At 44.5% G+C, this 20,725-nt stretch overlaps 1 protein-coding gene across 1 annotated transcript in view; it reads right to left on the bottom strand.

Moving 5' to 3' along the window:
* Positions 1-15,506, bottom strand: part of Shroom3 (shroom family member 3) — a 291,035-nt gene extending 275,529 nt beyond the window's left edge. The window contains exon 1 of the mRNA XM_026785145.1: positions 15,342-15,506. Within this exon, the coding sequence (XP_026640946.1) occupies positions 15,342-15,506 (165 nt within the window). The remainder of the gene's footprint in view (positions 1-15,341) is intronic.
* Between the last annotated feature and the right edge of the window lie 5,219 nt (positions 15,507-20,725).

Below are 20,725 nucleotides of genomic sequence, written 5' to 3'. Positions count from 1 at the left end.
GGTTGTATGTGTTCTTTTGTGCTGATTTCTTTTATTAAGCATCAGGTCTCTGAGGTTCATCCATACTGTAATATATTTCAATATTCAGCACCTTTTCCTTGTCAAGGTGTATTCCGTCATGTTCTATACTACATTTTGTTTGTACAGTCAATGCCATTTGGGTTTTTTACATTTATTGATCAGTGTGAGGCAGCAAGGTCATCGGCATTTAAGTCTTTGTGTAGACATATTTTTGGATATGGTTTTACATTTTTAAAAATTACATTATTTTTAATTTTTTATTTACATGTCGGGGGCCAGCCTCGACAAAAATACCTTTCTCCAGAGTGGAGGCGTGGGAATTTAGAACTATAATAAAGAGTACAAAGACGCGAACAAAAATAATAAAACATAGAAGCACATAGGATAGTATTGGGAGAGAATTTTTCAGTGAGTACTGAAAATTCGCCCATGAATTTCCAACTGGCTAATATACCCCGACCCCAAAAGGTAGGAGTAAAACAAAGGCTGCATTAACATACCAATTGAAAGTCATCATGCTCACGCCCTAGACCAAGCACTCTGTAGGAAAACCACTCCCTGGGTGGAATCCCAAGTTATTTCCAATAAAGGTAACTGGAACTTAATTGGATCCTTAGACTTGTTTTAGGTAGGAACCAACTACTTCCCTATTTCAGGAGCACGAGGTCCGAGGTCCGGCAACTAGCCACACCTGTTGACAATAGCCTTGAGAGAGCAGAACTCTGATTTAACACTAGGTGGGACCTTTGTTAGAAGCACAATAACTCTGAATAAACTAGAAACAAGTCCCAAACTCTCTGACCTTTGGCCTCTTTGGGCCTCCACATGTATGTGAGCACCTGCATGTAGGTATGTTCATGTGAAGTGGCAGGCAGTTGTGATCTGCTGGATGTGGGTGCTAGGAACTGAACTCAGGTCCTCTGTAAGTTTTTTTATACATTCAGGAAATATGAGCTGACTAAATATAATAGTGAGAGAATGGAATGAAGAAGCTTTAAATCCTGTTCCATGAGGCTTTATATATTCCTCGTATATAACAATAAATCTTATTCTAATACAATAATAGCCTAACAGAGTGTCAGACCCACAAGTGCAAACCAGTATATATTTCTCCCTCTCTTGCTCTGACTCCCCTGTTGAAGAAGTCAGGTAGCAATCCCACTTAGTACCTAGGATCAGAAAGGAGCCACACAGCTCGTCCCACTGGAAGGAGTCTAACTGGACTGTTCTAACGGGTCACATCCACTGACTTCCATGTGTAAGAAAGCATGGTGGGAGTCCTTTTGAAAGAGCGCCAACAACTTGCTGAATTGTCTACTCCGAGCCAAGAGCACCACCTCGCAACTATGAATGCAACGCTAAAGAACATGGCTAATTCCTTTAACCTTCTCCTGCTGCCTTATTCTTAGGTTGATGGCTGCCTTCTTTGGGCTGGCTGCTCATTCGTATACACTCAAAAGCAAAAATATGAAAAGCAAACAACACACACTGGCGTAAGAGAAAGGGCCACACCATTTCCCCCTTCCCATCCTTAGACGGTTATTCACTGTCCAATTTTTCAATTATTTATGTCAATACCCAACATGTGTATTCATTTCTGGACACCACCCAGAGGCTGGGTCTGAATTCCAGCAGCTCATTTCCCAGTTTCCATGAGACAAGTTCTAAAACTTCCAATGCCCCAGAGAACACCCACAAAATGACGAAAGCTTAAATTATACCCGAACATCTTTGTCTGTTAAAAGTTTTGAATTTTAGAGGGAAGGAAGAGGGCTGGGAGAACAGCTCAGGGTAGTATGTTTGCCTAGCACCATGGACATGCCAGCGCCATGTCGGGAATCAGCCTCGACAGAAAGCACCATGGACATGCCAGCGCCATGTCGGGAATCAGCCTTGACAGAAAGCACCATGGACATGCCAGCGCCATGTCGGGAATCAGCCTTGACAGAAACACATCTTGCCAGGGTAGGGGCGTTGGGATTTAGAAATATAGTAAAGAATAAATATAAAGATGTTCTTAAAAATAATAAAACAGAAACATATAGAATAGTATTGGGAGGGAGCTCCAGTGAGTACTGAAATCACCCACACTTAATTTCCAATTGCATAAAATACCCCTGACCCCAAAAGGTAGGAGTAAGACAAAAAAAACATTAACATGATATAAGGAAATGATCAGATCAGTTGAAGGCTACTTCCATGTTAAACATTCTGTTGCTAGAACAAAACATTCTGTAGACAAATTACTCCCTGGGTAGAATCCAAAGTAATCTCCAAGGGAACTAGGACCTTAGTTGGATCCTTAGACTTTTGTTTGAGGTAGAAAGGTATCTACTTTTCTATTCCTGAAATACAAGGTCTGGATATTAGCCGCACCTGTTGGTAATAACCTTGAAGAGCAGAACTCTCTGGTCTAAATCTAGGCGGGACTTTTGTTTGAAGTAGAAACACAATAACCTTGAAGGAATAGAGGTGAGTTCCAACTCTCTGACCTTTGGTCAACGTGGAAGTAGGTTCACATTTTTTGGGCCTCCACAGCACCACACAAAAGAAAGGAGAAAGACAATTAGTTCTACAATAAGCAAACTTGTGGCTCAGAACAGAATTTAATAACGAAGGTGCTAAACACTTAGTCCAACTAAATCCACTTCATTTGCATAGTTTGGTTGTTTGACTGGTTAGTTTTGTTACTGTCTTTTTGGGGGCAATTTTTTAGAAGATGTATGTATGTATGTATGTATGTATGCATGTATGTATGTATGTGTGCCCTGTGCAAGCTTATGTGCACAACATATGTATAAGTACCTGTGGAGGGCAGAAGAGGGTGACAGGTCCCCTGGAACTGAGCTATAGGCAGTGTGAGCTGCCCAACATGGTGGCTGCTAGGAACAGAAATTCAGTCCTCTGAAAGGGCAATGTGCACTCTTAATCACTGAGCCATCTCTCCAGCCCCCTCCTCCATTTTAATCTCAAACCACTTTCTCTCTTGCTTAACAACCTCTGAGCATTGCTTGATTTTTTTGGGTGAGTGGGAGATATTAAATTTGTTTTTAATTAATTTATTTTTTATGCAATTTAAATACTAGCGAGGGATGGTATACACATTGTGGAATAATGCTTTTGTACACTGAAAAGATTCGTCACTGTATTGGTTTAATAAAACACTGATTGGTCAATAGCCAGGCAGGAAGTATAGATGGAGCAACCAGACTAGAAGAATTCTGGGAAAAGAAAAAGCAGAGACACAGTCACTAGCCAGGCACAGAGGAAGCAAGATGAGAATGCCTCACTGAGTAAGGTACTAAACCATGTAGCTAAACATAGATAAGAATTATGAGTTATTTTAAGTTGGAAGAGCTGGTTAATAATAAGCCTGAGGCCGGGCGATGGTGGCGCACGCCTTTAATCCCAGCACTCAGGAGGCAGAGGCAGGCGGATCTCTGTGAGTTCAAGACCAGCCTGGTCTACAGAGCTAGTACCAGGACAGGCTCCAAAGCCACAGAGAAACCCTGTCTCAAAAAACCAAATAATAATAATAATAATAATAATAATAATAATAATAAGCCTGAGCTAATAAGTTAAACAGTTTAAAATTAATATAAGCCCTTGTGTGTTTCTTTGGGACTAAATGGCTGCTGTTATGATCTGCTGGCATGGTCTGTCACCTGGGTACCTGTCCCTTTAAGAGACAAGCCTCATCCTCTCCTAACCCCTCCCCTTCTGCCCAGGGAAGCAGACATCTTGCCTCCTCCAGCCTGCTCTCTCTCCTTCTGTCCCTTTCCCAATGAGGTAACTTCTGTGCTTGCTCTTTCTCCTCTCCTCCTCCTCTGTCTCTCTCCCTCTTTCTTCTTTCCCCTTCTCCCCTTCCCCTTTTCCTTTTTCCTCCATAACCCACTAAATAAACTCTGATTCCCCACTTCTTATCAACTAGGTCTTAGTTCTCAGCTTAACACAGGGAAACTCTCCTCTCTTCTGATTGAGGGTAAGCCCTGCTCTCCCTCTCTTGTACAGATATCATCACTCAGGGGCACACTGTATTTATTGGTTTTGTTCTTAATAAAACTTACTACATCCTGGAATTGTCCTGTACGGACATTTCCTTTGCCATAGGGCAGGACATTAGTTCAGTGTTTCACTGTGAAATGGTAACTCGGGCCATGATATGGAAAACCGGACAGGTCCCATCTTTATTACATGTTATAGGAATAGCCTGCTGCCGTCAGATTCCTGTAGCCCTTGCTGTCCTGGAACTCACTCTGTAGACCAGGCTGCTCTTGAATTCAGAGACCCATCTGCCCCTGCCTCTGAGTGCTGAGATTAAAAGCGTGTGCCACCACATCCAGCAGGATATTCCAGTTGTAAACGAAGTTTCAGGAAAGAAGAGTCCCTTGCACATGGCCTCATGACCAGTGATAATGCTATGTTTATTTTCACTCAAAGCCATCCACCATCTGGGATGTGTATTTTGCTACACTTGACAGCCTTGCTCCAAATGATGAAAATATCAGAGATTACAAACATACCAAAGAGAACTTCTTAAAAATAAAGATTTAGATAAAATCTCAAAGGAAACATGCAGTTCAAAAGGGAGAGGGTCACAGCAAATAGGTGGGAGGAAAGAAAAATGCAGATGACGTAAGTGCAAGTTCAAGCTCTGATGCCCAGGACAGAGTCCAGCCTGCCAAAGCATCCTGGGAAGGCAGGAAAGAAATGTCATTTCCATTCTGCAGGTCAGATACCCCAGTTTTGCCTTTGTGGGAAAAAGTCACTAGAAGCGGGGAGCAGGATTTAGCAAAGACTCTTTGCATCCTTTTGCTGCATTGAGAAGTGCCTGGGAGGTCAGAGCGCAGGAGATGGATGGACTCCCCGGATGGACGGGGATGGACAGAGAACAACAACTCTGTGGCTCTCTGGATAAGATGCTCACTGTTTGGAACCACATCAAAGGCTGCCATGTGGAAGACTCTGTCTGCGGGTTAGCTCAGATCCAGAACGTCCTGGGAGGTTTTGTTGTTTTCAAAGATTGATAGAAAACCTCTTATTATGTGTCTCCAACGGCACTGTGGGCTCACTAAAATGAGATGAACATTTCTTCAATTAAGTTGTGTTCTCCGTGTAGGAGGGAAAGCTTGGGGGATGTGTTAGCTTTCAAAAAGAAGCAGAGTTTCTCACTGATGCTCAGATCCACTTGGCATCTAAGATCAGCTTGGTGTTTGAATAAAACCTTTCCCCATCCAACACTGAAAGGATCGCATCCTTGGCTGGTTTCTCAAAGCAAGCATGCCACACTTTAACCAAAGCTTGGGTAACCCATTAAAAGTGAAATAAAAACATGTGGTTCCCCTTTATGACTAATTTAATTCGATCTAACAGACATTTACCAAACATTTTACACGTGTGTGTGTGTGTGTGTGTGTGTGTGTGTGTGTGTGTATAAAATATGATTAAAAATCAACCTGGCTGCTTTATTTTTCTCAGGTAGCAATTTGTTCATTTGATTTTTAATTTTGACTTTAAAGATGCGGTCCAGTATATTGGCCTCAAACTCACTATGTAGCCAAGGAAGACTTCAAATTCCTGATTTCCTGCCTCCACTTTCTGAAAGTTGGGATTCCAGAGGTGCACCACCATGCCTAGTTTATACAGTGTTGGGTTTGAATACAGGGCTTCCTGCATCCTAGGCAAGCACTCTACCAACTGAGCTATATGCCTGGCCTTCAAGCAGGGCTTTCTAATATCTTGTCTGTACACTACCCTACACAGCCTTTTAAGAAAATATTATTTTTTGGAGATAATATATTCCTTAAGTTGGCCTTGAATTTGCTATGCAGCCAAAGCTGATCCCCCTGCCTCCACTTCCCAAGTACTATAATTACAGACGTGTGCCACCCAACCCAGATCAATTTTATGATCTGCTTTGATATTAGCCATTTTCTCTCTACTCCTGAGCATATTTTCTTAATTGCTATTCATAATTTCATCACTATGGATAGCACGAAAGAAACAAAGAGGTGGGGAGGCAGCAAGGGAAGGAAAGAACTGGAAGAGATGCCTGTCTTCTAGGAGACAACAATCTAAAGGGTGATTGGGTTCACACAAAATCTAAATCAACAATCAACAATCTAAATCAACAATCTAAATCAACAATCTAAATCAACAATCTAAATCAACAATCTAAAGGGTGATTGGGTTCACACAAAAGCAAGAACACCCTCAGCAGAAAGCAATTACTTTCTCGCTAGTTGTGCTTCACATACACGTACACAGACACCACAAATGCACACAAACACACACTGTGTCAGAAAGCACCTTGACAATACATGGACTTTCTGAGCTTCAGAGATTTTTTTTCCCCAGTATAATACAGAAGTTGGATCACACGACTGCTAAGGTTCTTTCCGGCTCTGAAATCCTATAAGCCACTTAAATTGAGAATTTTGTGTGTGAAGTGAGAGGTGTTTGCCAGAGAAAGCAGGATATACAAAAGCACAAGTAAAACTCACGAGGCCTTAAAGAGACAGCAGTTCGTCCACAGACGGCTAAAAGCAAAGGACTGTTTTATTAGAAAACCAGGTGAACAAAGGTGCTCGAGAAAATGCTGGCAAAAGGGAGACAGAGCGAAAGCAGGAAGGTGGAGAATGACTAAGGAGGGGACACGCATCTATTTAAGCGAAGCAGAGGCGTGTGTGTGTGTGTGTGTGTGTGTGTGTGTGTGTGTGTGTGTGTGTGTAGGACAAGAAGTGTCAAAGGAAAAGGATAGAAAACTCAGGAGAAAAATTCAGAAAATCCAGGGAATTGGAAATGTCAGAAGAAGCATGATGACATATTTCTGTAAACCCAGTACCTAGGAGGCTGAGGTGAAGGATAACTGAGTAATAAACAGACACCTGTAATCCTAGCACCTATGAAAGAAAGGCAGAAAGATTAGGAGTTCAAGGTCAGCCTTGGCTCTCTGGCAAATTCGAGACTAGCCTGGGCTATAGGAGACCCTAATCTCAAATGAAGAGGAAGAGGAAGGAAGAGGAAGAGGAGGAAGAAGGAGGCAGAGAAGGAGGAAGAGAAGGAGGAGGGAGGAGGAGGAAGAGAAAAAAGAAGAGAAGGAGGAAGAGGAAGAAGAAGGAAGAGGAAGGAGGAGGAAGAAGAAAGAATAGCAAGGTGATAACACTTCGAAGGAATCAAAAAAGATGGCCTTGGTGAGTAAATCTAACCAGCCCAGAGTTTTAAGGAAGTGCTTAAAAATTATTTCAAATTGAACTCAGGGACCTTGGTTGGGGATCTGGTTATTAAACATGGTTTTACTGCAGAAGGAATGAACCAGGAGAGTTTTATGACTGAGGTTTGTGTGCCCGAGGGGTGCCAGGAACACTGGAAAGGCAAAAAGTGCTGGTTCTAGACAGACAGAACCTCCAGAAATAATAATTGTCGCACAGCCACCTGGGCAGTTCTGTTCCCAGCCGTGGAAGGTTCAGGTCCTAGCCGTGAAAGGTTCGGTTCCTAGCTGTGGAAGGTTCAGTTCCTAGCCCGCCCACGTGTCCACTGGGTCTCACGGTACAGTAAAGCAACTGTTTCACTTTCAGACGGCAGGCAGACTGGGCTCTTCTAGGTGATTCTCTACAGAGGTAGAGTTGTAAGGAGAGCCTACTACGACATTAGAAGAACGCAGTGAATAAATCCTTTCTAAAACAAACACTCTCAACAGGAAGCTGGGTGTGCACAACGAAAAGGCCCCCAGCTGTACACCACAAACAGTTTTAGAAAAATGGGGTTGGGGGAGGGCTAATGAGTCAAGCCCCGTGCCTAAGGAGGTTGATTTGGCCTGAGAAGAAAAGTCCACGGGTGGAGAAAGGGGTGTCAGTGAGGAACAGTGAACGGTGGAAATCACAGGAACTGAAGGAACGATGCCTCCCAGGGAAGGAGGACCCAAAGAGGAGAACCAGGGGAAGGCAGCCCTGCCTACTACATCGATGAGACCAATGATTTCCCCCCAGTTCAAAAGCCCATGTTAAAAGAAGCCAAGACAACACTTCTCCAGTTAGATAAATCCATGAAAACACTTGCCAGGGTGGTAAGTGACGCGCGCATTTCATGGGTCTTAAAACCAGTCCTGTGACTTACTAATGTGAATTCCTGGAAAGAAGTTGTGTCTCCAAAGCTTGCTGGATGGGTGAGAACTGCAGGGATGTGGAGAGGATGGGACGTTGCAGGCTTGGAGACTAGTTATACTTTATCTTGGCTAACAGCAACCTTTAGCCTCCAAAAATAGCCACTCCTTGCTCACCTGTGTCAAACCTAAGATCCCAGGACTAATAGATAACGTCATGGCACCTCAAGTGGGGTGAGGCTCAGCAGGATGGTAACACCTTGCTCAACAGCTCCTCAGATTGGGCCCCAGTTCCTCGTGGAGATCACTGAGGTACTAGAATTGGTGAAGTTACAGATCTCGAATGATTGACACATGGCGGTGTCTTGGGATAGAGCCTGGAGTGCAATAGGCTCCCAGCAGTGCCGGCAATGGCTTGCTGTTACTGCTGTTACTATTGAGCGATGAGCCCCGGGAGCAGGTGCACCCTGGCATCAGGTGCAACCGCTTTTCCCAGCTCCTGAACTGAGCAAATGACTCATAACCAAATCAGGCTGCCAACTTCCTGAACCATTGAATTGTCTGAGCGTCCACTTACAACCATCCTTTTTTAAAGGAACCCTTTCTATTTGAAGCTCACAGATTACAGAGGTTCGCCTCTCTGCCCCACCTTTCCTTTTCAAGGACATTAAATCCCAAAGAAAGCAACCAGAAAATAATCTTTTATTACATCCCCTTTGTAGTTTCTGTTCCCCCCCCCACATTCATTTTCCTGTTTTGTTTTGTACCCAAAGAAAAGTGATATGTCATCCATTATACTGTCATCTATACCCTGGCTGCCTACAACTGTGCGCGTAACATGTACGTGCCTTTCCTAAGACTCAGTGCGTCCTGTCTCTTCCCTTCCCCCACAGCAGGGAACCACCCTACCTTAGAGAACACTGGGCATGCTCAGCAGTGTGCAAGTCCATTAGGTACTTGTATTCACTGGCTCAGACAGAAGATCTGAAATCAATCTCAGTTTCTAAGTGTCACGCTAGACCAGAGGTTCTCAACCCGAGGGTCACGACCCCTGTGGGTATGGGCTGGTCCCTTCACAAAGGTTGCATGTCAGCCTGAAAATAAGATATTTATATTACAATTCATAGCAGTAGCAAAATTACAGTTCTGAAGTAGTGATGAATTAATTTGATGACTGGGGGGTCACCATGATACGTGAGACCGTATTAAAGGGTCGCAGTGTTAGGAAGGTTGTGAACCACTGCTCTAGACTCTTCCCTGGTTCTACCTTCAACCTATGAACTTTCACTAATACTTAAATATGCTGAGCTGGGAAAATGACACCCTTTCTTCCCAAAGGCATCCATTGTAATCCCTGGACCTTGTGATCATGTTACACTATATAGCCGAGGGAGAATCAAATGGAATTAAAGCTATTAATCAGGTGGTTATGTGGTTTTCCCCCTCTCCCCACTTTTTGGTTTCTCAAGACAGGGTTTCTCTGTAACAGCCCTGGCTGTCCTGGAACTCACTCTATAGACCAGACTGGCCTCGAACTCACAGAGATCCACCCACCTACTTCTGCCTCCTGAGTGTTAAGATTAAAGGCGTGCACCACCACCACCCAGGTCAGGCAGTTTTCAAATAGGAACATTCTTAGTAGGCCCAATAAAATCACAAGGGTTTTCTGTAAGTTGACAAAGGGCTTGAGGCACTTGAGTGGCATGCATGATGCTGCATTTGACCCCTAGAACTATAAATAAAGTAAATAACAAAGTAGAAGTGAGGCAGAGTTGGAGGGTGGAGGAATAAATGAGACTCAAGTTGTTGTGGTTTCTTTGAAGGAAAAAGGGGACCAGGCACCAGGGAATGTGGGCCTCTAGAACTGAATGGGAGAGGAAACAGTCTCTCCTGGAGCCTCCAGAGGGGAGTCTGGCCCAAAGATGCTTCTGTTTTAGCCTAGTGAAACTTGTGTTTCACTTCTGTCCTTCAGGGCTATAGATCGCTAAGCTTGCACTGTGTTGAGTTGCCAAACTTGGAGTAATTTGTTATAGCAGCAATAGGAAACAGATACACACCTAACCTCTGGGTATGTGTCTAGCTTTCTCCATCTCATGGGAACTCTGTTTCCCTGTGATGACTACATGACACGGGAGTATAGAAGAGAGACCAGGCCACTGAGCTGGGATATGAGAAATCTGAGGCTGGGGGGGGAGCCAGGGGGGGGGACAACGAAGGGCTTTGCTTGCCGCATAAGGGGGGGAAAGATGTTCAAAGGCTTTGGTGCGAGGCGAGCTTCAAATGTCTTTAGTGCAAGTGAGGGTCAGAGTTTTAAATCTAATTGCGTTTTCTGTTGCCTTCCATTGAAACAGAAAGGGAAATGACTGTTGGCCATATTAGAAAAAGCAGATTATACTCTTGTGTGGATACTGCCTTCCCTTTCCCTTCTGACTGCTTTTATTTTTATGAGTACTGTCTGCACGTATGTCTGTATGCCAGAAAAGGGCATCAAATTCCATTATAAATGGTTATAACTCACCATGTGGTTGTTGGAATTGAACTCAGGACCTCTGAAAGAGCAGCTAGTGCTCTTAACCGCTGAGCCATCTCTCCAACCCTCCTGGTTGCTTCTTAATGGCTGGGAATTAGACATAGTAACAAGTCGCCTTGATCATGCCAATAGGACATCACTCTGGGATGGAGGTGGGAAAATGGAAGAAACTTGTATCTAGCAATATAAAGAGCCACTGTCCAGTTCAGCATATGCTCAGACTGTGATGTGGGAGAAATATAAACGCTGTGATTGTTTAAATAGATGCAGACAAACCTCCTCATATTCCTGCTGGAATGTGATCTGCCCCACAGGCTCCTGTGTTGGAATACGTGGTCCTCAGCTGTTTTGAGATATTATGGAACTGTTGGGACTGTGGCCTAGGTAGAAGAGGATGGGCCTTGACATTGATATCACCTTCTGGTTCCCTGCCTCCTGGCCCGTTGAGATGTGAGCAAACCATACTGCAAGCTGATGCCACCACAGAGTGGTCTCCCCAGCCACTATGAGATGTAAGCATGCCAGCTGCAAGTCACTGTCTTCCTAGCCACTCTGCAACCTGTCTTAGTTGGGGTACTGGAGAATTCTGCATCTTTATCTGAAGGCAACAGGAAGTGAACTGAGGCACTGGGCAGTACCTTGAGCATAGGAGACCTCAAAGCCCACCCTCTAGTGATGTAATTCCTCCAACAAGACCACACCTACTCCAACAAAGCCATACTTCCTAATAGTACCACTCTTGTGGGGGGCTATTTTCTTTCAACACACTTCTTTCTCTTGGGCTTATTCTACTATCTGTTAGCTCTCCTCGGCAGGTGTATCTCTGGTATCTCCAACATCTTGGGGTCTCCAAGGCAATCCAGACTTCACCTTCACAGCTTCACACAATGACCTCTCTAGGCCTCCATTCAAGGGACACCCCTGACACATGCCTGGCCTTAGGAACTTTCCTTATTCATGCAGGCAAATTTCATAGCCCCTTTCTTCTATCCTTAACTCCAGAACCACATAGCTGAAGCTGCCAAGCTCTGTTGCTTTCTGGGGCTGGAACATGGCCCCCCTTGTTCAGTTACATCTCCACCAGCTTTCTGTTTTCGATGGTTTCCTTCAATGACTAAGTTTGGTTGTTTTGAGACTTGCTCTGTAGACCAAGTTGGCCTCAAACTCAGAGATCCTTCTGCCCCTGCCTTCCAAGTGCTGAGATTAAAGGCATGCACCACCACACCCAGCTAAGTTTTTCTTTAATTCCTTTTCAAAAGTTGGAAATTTAGCTGGGTGGGATCTTGCCCCAAGATCACCACTCTACCTCATTTCTTAATCTGTTTATCTCCTTGAACACAGGGTTTAGCTCCATTCCGCTCCCTGGTGCTCCCTTTCTCCTCAAATTATTTTCAAATTATTTTGCCTCTTTTTAATTATAAACCTGTGTAAGAGTAACCAGTAATAACCTCACAACATAGTCAATACCAGGCTGTTTTGAGATTTCCTCTGCCAAGAGAATTAATCCAAATCTCTTCTCTTTCACCTTGGGCAGACTCTGGACAAGAGCAAGAAGAAGCCACTTTTATCACCAAAATATCACAAAGATGATCTCTAGGCAACATACTATAACTCTTCTCCTCTGAAACCTCAAATTTCAAATCACTCTTAGCATGTCTTCCATGCTCCTACTGGTATGTCCCATTAAGCTTTCCCTAACCCAAACTCCCAAGGTCTAAATTCACCCAAACAAAAGCATGTTTCAGGCCATCACAGCAATACTCCCATCCCTGGTACCAACTTCTGCCTAGTTAGGGTTTCTGTTGATGTGAAGAGACACCATGACCAAGGCAACTCTTACAAAGGAAAAAATTTAATTGAGGTGGGCGCTTACATTTTCAGAGTGTAGTCCATCACTGTCATCATGGTGGAGCGGGGTATGGTGACTCAGAATATGGTGGCCTGCAGGCAGACACGGTGCTGGAGAATTCTACATCTTGATTCAAAGGCAACAGGAAGTGAACTGAGACTTTGGGTAGTACCTTGAGCACATATACGATCTCAAAGCTTGCCCCCTAGTGATGCACTTTCTCCAGTAAGACCACACCCACTCCAACAAGGCCACACTTAGTAATAGTACTACCACTGCCTTTGGGAACCATTTTCTTCCAAACCATGGATAGATTGTATTCCCAAAACTGTGCACCAAAAAAGCCCTTCCTTGCTTAAGCTGCTCTCTCAGATACTTTGTCATTGAAGTAAGGAAACTAATTAGCATATTGAACACAAAAGTCTCCTAGGATAAGGAAGAGCAATAACCATAATATTTATGAGATTTTTAAAAACGTCCTCTGGCTGGGCGATGCTGGCACACGCCTTTAATCCCAGCACTCGGGAGGCAGAGGCAGGCGGATCTCTGTGAGTTCGAGACCAGCCTGGTCTACAGAGCTAGTTCCAGGACAGGCTCCAAAGCCACAGAGAAACCCTGTCTCGAAAAAAACAAAAAAAAAAAAAACCCAAAAACGTTCTCTGTAGCAGATATTATACTATCCTCATAGTAACATTTAATCTCTGTGCAGTCCACTGAGTAAAGAGTGTTATGCCCACATCCTGCAGATACCAGCAGGTTGTATCCACCCAGTAGAGATTGGATCAGACCTCTCCAAGAGACACCAGCATTCTCATGCATGGATATTTTTTTTAAAGATTTATTTATTATGTACACTGTGTTCAGCCTCCATGTATGCCTGCACTCCAGAAGAGGGCACCAGATCTTATTACAGATGGTTGTGAGCCACCATGTGGTTGCTGGGAATTGAACTCAGGACCTCTGGAAGAGCAGTTGGTGCTCTTAACCTCTGAGCCATCTCTCCAGCCCCCACATGCATGGATTTTTATCACTGAAAGTCTGCAAGGTTGTGCAATCAGGTTTAAGATGTAGACCCCCCCCGAAACGGCCATTTTTCGAGACAGGGTTTCTCTATGTAGCCCTGGCTGTCCTGGAGCTCACTCTGTATACCAGGCTGGCCTGGAACTCACAGAGATCCACCTGCCTCTGCCTCCTGAGTGCTGGGATTAAAGTCGTGCACCGCCACCACCCGACTAAGATGCAAATATTTTAAAATACATCTGCTATAGGAATTCTCAGTTGTTTTACCCAACAGTTAACTCTGCTTCATTTATAAAAAGAACCACTTTTTTTTTCAAACAGAAGCAAAGAATCCTTAAACTTTTCAAAGAGTAGGACCCTATTCAGAATTCATGAGCGAAACCCTCGCCAGTCTAAACTAGTCGTGGTCATTAATTTCCTTTTGCTCTCTACAGGATAGCTGTGCAGTGCAGTTCTGGTCAATGAGAAACAAGTCTAAGGAGAAAGCAAAAAGCTCCAAACCTGCCTGGAATGAAGATCCAACACTGGAGGTACAGCAGTCACCGTGCAAGTAAGAATGGCAAATGGAAGGTCTAAGCGGAATTCTTGATTTGATTAAGCTGTCTCCATGCCTAACAGCTGACCTCTGCCTAGACTTCTTGTAGTTGGAGAAAAAACAAGCTCCGATTTACATGGGCCGTGAAAACAGGGCTTCGATTTTTCAACACCCGAGATCCTTCCTAATGGATGCATACACATATCCTAGGTTTTCCTAGAGAAAGTCACACAGCCTGCATGATGCCCTGCATACCTGGGGCCAGCTGCTGTCTTTCCCAGTCCTCCTGGCTCATCCACACTAAGATTACTCTGGACTTCCTCAAAACACACACCTGGGTTGGGGGTGGGGGTAGGGTGGTAACCTTACCAGATGACAGAGTTCAAATTGAACACAGTGTTTCTTCCTCCACCTTCAAACTCAAAAGAATTTCTCCCTCAATTACAACTGTCTCCTTGGGGGTGGGGAGTGGGGGTAATTTCCTGAACGCCCTTAAATATCCCATTGCTGTCGACTATTACTAATCTGTAATTTGAAAATAAATATTATAACAAGTGCATGAATGTCTGCTGTTTCAGAGAAACAAAGGAAAACTCTAAAGCGTGAAAAAAATCCAAAAGATCAATCACGGGATCACTTAGTTCCGAAATTAGACCTACAATACACAGACAGAAGAAGGGTTTTATCCACACTAAAAGCCGATTCACTTCCTTCTGTGTATAAAGCGATCAATTCTCTAAAAATGTTTGTTTGGTTGGTTTTTGAGACAGTCTGGCTAACTTGCTCTGTGCTGAAAATCTTGCCTCTGTGTCCCCTGCTGGGTTTGGTGGCATGCACCACCACACTTGGGCTAATGATCTAAAATTATAAGAATATTTAAAATATTTTAAAGCTGGGTATTTTTGGTTGAAGGGAGAGGTTTTCCCTGACCGTGAACTATGCCATGGCCTTCCAATGTTGCTGATCTTTAATCAGGTTTACAACAGAAGGTTCATTTGGGGAACTGATCTAACATTTCATAACACAAAAGGAGATTAGCCAGCAAATGAACACATTTTCCTGGGTATTTCACTGGATAAATGACACACTTTTATTCCAAACACCAAGCTATCCAAAAACATTTCCACATACTCAGAAATGCATGAAGCAACAAATTAAGTGGTATTCAGGCAATGCCCAGGAGGGTTTTTGGTTTGTTTTTTTCCCCTAGTTTCTCACGATTTAAAAAGTTGCAAACAAAACAAAACATAAGTTCGATGACGACAACACTGAGCAGAAAACTTACCTTGGAAATGATTAACGGTTCTCCATGCTCCAGGCCACCTTTCAGGGTGAAGCCCCAGGGAGCCCCTCCCTCTAGGAGCGCTTCCAGATAAACGAACCTCTCCTTGGGGGTCCTGCCGGGGTTTGGTGTGGAGCTAGGCTCCTCCAAGTTCTCAGGGGTCCTCATCACGCCCGACACATGGTCAAGTTGGCTTCTGTTTAAAGTGCCTGACCCAGATGGAGGCGAGCGGAGCCTAGCGCGGAACCCGCGGGCGGGGAGAAACCCAGGCAGCCGGAGTGGCGTGGCTCGAGGGCCCCCGCGGATGCGGACCAGAGGCCCAGCCGTCCGTGCTTCTCCGGGTAGACCTGCTGGAATGCGGGGCTCTCGCGGAAGTCCCCAAGTGGGGTCTGCCCACTGCGTTCGCACCGACGTCCTCCAGGGTCACCGCAGACTGCTTTAGTTCGCACACGCGCCAGACCCTTTTCTCTGTGTGAGTGTGTGTGTGTGTTTTTCTACCAAGAAAAGTGATTTAAAAAAAAATAAAAGTCTTTCACGCAGCGGTGTAGGAAGAAAGCGGCAGAACCGCAAAGAGTACCTCCTTTTTGATTGATCATCTACCCTTTCTTCCTCCGCGAGTGAAATTTACCATGACAATAGCCCCCGCCTTCCGCTGAAACCGCGTTTAAAGAAAGCGGGCGCTAGTAGTGCTCCTGTTGCCTTCGGAATTTTCGACCGTGTCCCCAGGGGCGGAGAGGCTGTCTGAAAACTTTGTACCCATTTTTGTCAAGCATTAGTTAGTTAGTTCATTATTTGTTTCTCGTGTTGGGGGAGGTTTGCAAAAGGGAAGTAGGGGGTTGGGACGCGTAAATTCTTAGTGGAGGGCGGGGGAAGCCATCCCCAAATCTCAGCAAGGCAACGCGCTTTTTTCCTTTGGCATTTTTAGCGAACGTGGTTCCCTCTGCAGCCGCCCCGGAGTTAAGAGTGTGGTTGGCAGAGGCCAGCAGCAGCATCGCGACCTTGGGGCTCGAGCGCGCTCAGCAGAATTCAGCCACAAAGACCTGACAATGAGAGTTGGCCTACAGTCGATAACACCGAGGATGCTGAAAAATACAGGTACAGATGGCTATAAATAGTTACCAGAAGAGCCCCGCCCCTTACTAATTAAAGCAGAACTTCAGGCGGGCAGGCGTTGGTATTTTGAAAATCCCTCCCGGCACTTCTGCTGGGCAGTCAAGTCGGAGACGCTGTGGCTAAGAGTTTGGGCTAACATTCAAGTATCAAGAGCTTTATTGATTTCATTGGAAGAATATGCCACAGGCTATATAGGACCAGCTTCTCCAGTGAAATTGCTTCACTGTGCAAACTAAGGAAGGCTTTTCTGTCTTTGACTGTGGTGCCCCTACTGACTTCAGGTTATCAGTGTAACCTTGTAATAATATATATAACATCCAACATTGGTTTCCACCCCGAATTTGAGCAGTATATGATAGCTCTTTGTCTTGCCCAGAATCCTGTGCTCTAAAATTATTGGAACAAATTAGAATTCTTTTCAAAGAATATGTTTACCCAAAGTTCTTCTATTTAAATTTGTGATAAGTTGGGTTTTATTTTTGTAGACTGAAGTTAAAAGCTGTACAGTTGTGATAACAATGTGATTTTGGTGTTTTTTATTTACACATAATGAAAAGGAGATATTGAAAAGCAAATAAGATTGTGATGCTATAGGGATACCATAATAGTGGGCCAGCTAAATGGCTTAGTAGGTAAAGCACACAAGCTGAGTAATCCTTACGGCCTCCGGCCCATTCCTGGAGCCCACATTAAAACCCAGGAGCTGTGGTTCCCACCCGCAATCCCAACAGGCCTACATCAAGAGGAAGCCCACTCAGGAGAATGGTTTGGACGTTTAAGGTCCAGATAACCTGAAACACACAGCACAGCCCCAGCCACAACGGAAGACACCACCTTCCGTTGGAAAGAAGGTGGAAAGCTAGAACTACACCCTCAAAGTTATCTTCTGACCTCCACATACACACCATGTCATGAGTGTGCCCAAACCATACACACACACACACACACACGCACGCACACACACGCACACACACGCACACTCATACACACATCATACACACACATGCATGTACACACAATAAATAGATACATAAACTAAAACGCCCATGATGCTGAGGCTCAGGCCTAGCTCCGGTGGTAGGGTGCTTGCTGGGCATACAGGAAGCCCTAATTGGCACCTCATCAGCAGGATCCGAAGGTCAAGGTCTTCCATAGTTACATAGAGTTCAGGCCAGTCTGGCACATGAGACCCTACTACCTCTCCCTCCTCGGAAGATTAACATTTAGTGTACAGCGCAGGGCATGCATTGTTTTATTGGCAGAAGAAGCTTCACCCGCAAGGCCCGATGCCAAGAGAGAAACATATCATTTTTACATAATGGTAGCATTTTAGCAGAAACATAGGTGTGTCAAATGAAAATGGTAAGGGGAATTTGGGCTATTTTAAATTGATATTTCTGTTTGCAGCTTAATTTGTAATAAAAAAGGGGAAATTTAATAAAAAGGAAAATGGCATGGTGCCGAGTGTCTGCAGTTCCACCTCCTCGAGAGGCTGAAGCTGGAGAATCGTGGGTTCTAAGACAGTTTAGTCTTTGTAATACAGCAATAGTATGTGTCAAAATAAGTTAAAAATAGTAGGATGGGATGATGCTCAATAGGTTAAGGACTGCTGTGCAAGAGAGTTCAAATCCCCAGAACCCGTGTAAAAGCCAGGCGTGGTGGCGCATGCGTGGTGGTACACGCGTGGTGGCGCATGCGTGGTGGTTCATACGTGGTGGTACACGCGCCTGTGGTGCATGCACCTGTAATCCTGTACTCCTATAGGAAGACTGAAGATGATGATGGAGAACACGGAAACTTGTAAGCTAAGAAGCTCGCAGACCTACTAGCCAGTTGTTTTTGCCTGCATGTATGTTGGTGTGAGGGCACCGGATTCCCTGGAACTGGAGTTACAGACAGCTGTGAGCTGCCATGTGTGTGCTGGGATTAAACCTAGGTCATCTGGAGGAGAAGTCAGTGCTCTTAATGGCTGAGCCATCTCTCCAGCCCCCTCCCTTCCCCAACTAGCCAATTGTATGAAGCAGGGCCAGAGACTGTCTCAAACAAGGTAAGTAGTGACACTAATGTTGACCTCTGACCTCCACATGAGCAATATGGCATGTGCACACCAAGGATAAAACCACACGCGCGCGCGCGCACACACACACACGTTATAGTGTGGCTTTTTCCTCTGGGTTTCACAGGTCTTCCCATAGTCATCTTGCTGTAGAGAACAACCTGGCAGCCACGGTGTGCCTGTGGAGGTCAGAAGACAGACAACCTATGGGACTGTCTCAGGGATCAAACTCAAGTTGTCTGTCAGGATTGAAGGCAAGAACCTTAACCATTTCTCTAGCCCCATAAATACTGTCCCCTGGCAAACTATTTGGAGTTGGGGCCCTGCTATGCTTAATGGAACCCAAGCAACTTTTTTCTGGTTTGAAGGAAAGGTCTCAGAAAAAAAGTTCCTCTGTCCCCTTTCTCGTCTACCGCATGCCCTCCCGCGGCCTCTGATCTAGAACGGCCTCTACTGGAGCAATAAAAAGTCTTTCCTAACGGACTCCCCAGTCAGGTGGCAACTGAACTTTCAGTGGCTATATGAGAAATTCTGTCTCTAATCAAGTTCTTTCTTACAGTTCTCCTACTGTGTCCGAAGAGGAGAAACAACCACAACACCTTGCTCCCCGCCTAGCCTTCCCACACTCAACTCTTTCAAATGCCGAGTCACAGTTGGGACATCCCGGAAACCACACATCTCTCTATTTGTTAACACTGTTTAAAGAAAAACAAATTTGTTCTTTGGGAAGCTTTCATTTATTGATTTTCATTTTACATAGTATCCTCTACTTATTTCTTTCTGTCTTTACTAACACTTTCTTTCCTTTTTGTCAGTTTTTAGGAGTGTGTGTGTGTGTGTGTGTGTGTGTGTGTGTGTGTGTGTGAGGGATCCAGCCAAGGACCTTGCGCATGCTAGACAAGAGTTCTGTCATCAATCTACAGTCCCCATTTTGCTCGCATTTCTCATATGCTTTTCATTCGGTTTTGTTTCGTTGAGACAAGGTCTCACTGCATACCCTGGCTGACCTGGAGAACCATATGTAGACCAGGCTGGCCTCAAACTCACAGAGATCTAGTTGCTGCCGGCCTCCAAATGTTGGGATTCAAAACAGTGCTTCTAACTCATTTTCAAAGTACTGGCTTTTGTTTTTGTTTTTAACTGCACCAGAACTATGAAATCAGGGTGACACCTAGTGGCACCTCCGGGTCACTAATCATTAAAGTCATAGATAAGACGTTGAAGTATAGTTTGGAAAGATTATTTAGACGTAGTCTCTGAACAATCTAAAACAAAACCCACCTTATTTGAAAGTTGATATATTTCTCAGAGACGAATATCTCAATATTTCATAGGCAAAAGAGTCACTTCTTCATGCTCTTAAGATGATAACTTTGGAGCTGACATCTCTTTGTTCCGAAGGCCAGGGAGTGCTTTACAAGTTGCCCTAAAAGAGGTCACTTGGAACAGGCATAAAGGTACATCAGTTAGTTTATGCCAATAGGATCTCAATGCTAGAACTTTCCCTGAGGCACAGAACTTTATAGAATGTTATAATGAATACTTCCTCATAACTGGAGTGCAGTGAGAATGAGGAAGGAGGAGTTGAGGAGGCAATGTACAGCATCTGCTCCTTGAGCTACAGCCACGCCTGTCACAGGACGATACAGCACATCCATCCAAATCTATTGGAAATGATCAAAGGTAATTGTAACTGAGACTGTATACATCTGCCACAACTCATAGATGGTACACTGCAAGCAGATGCAGTTTATTCAAAGGAAAGTTTGCCTCAATCATGATAGTTTTCTTAAAAAGTCAGCCGAGCATAGTGGAGCCCACCTGCCATCCCAACATTCAGTCAGAAGAAGCAGGAGTATTGCCAAGGCCAAGGCCAGCTGGGCTGCATATGGCATTGCAGAGGAGTTGGGGCTATGCAGGGAGACTCTTGTCTCAACAAACAAAAAAATCAGACAGGCAAACACATATACTTCCTATCCAAGCATTTCAAGAATTCTAGGAACAAATGAGTAACTAAAATGCAATATATACACATGATGAAATGCTATTTAGTCTTAAAACACAGAATGAAATTCTCAGGTATGGGGTACATACCCGTAATCCTAGCACCTGGGAAGTGGAGATAGGAGGATCAGGAATTCAAGGTCTTTCTTGACCCCATATTGAGTTTGATGTCAGCCTGGGTTACACAAGACAACATCTCAAAACAAAACAAAAC

Source organism: Microtus ochrogaster, linkage group LG1 (assembly GCF_000317375.1).
Source record: "Microtus ochrogaster isolate Prairie Vole_2 linkage group LG1, MicOch1.0, whole genome shotgun sequence".
NCBI classification, from domain to species: domain Eukaryota; kingdom Metazoa; phylum Chordata; class Mammalia; order Rodentia; family Cricetidae; genus Microtus; species Microtus ochrogaster.
This window is presented reverse-complemented; position numbering and strand designations above follow the sequence as displayed.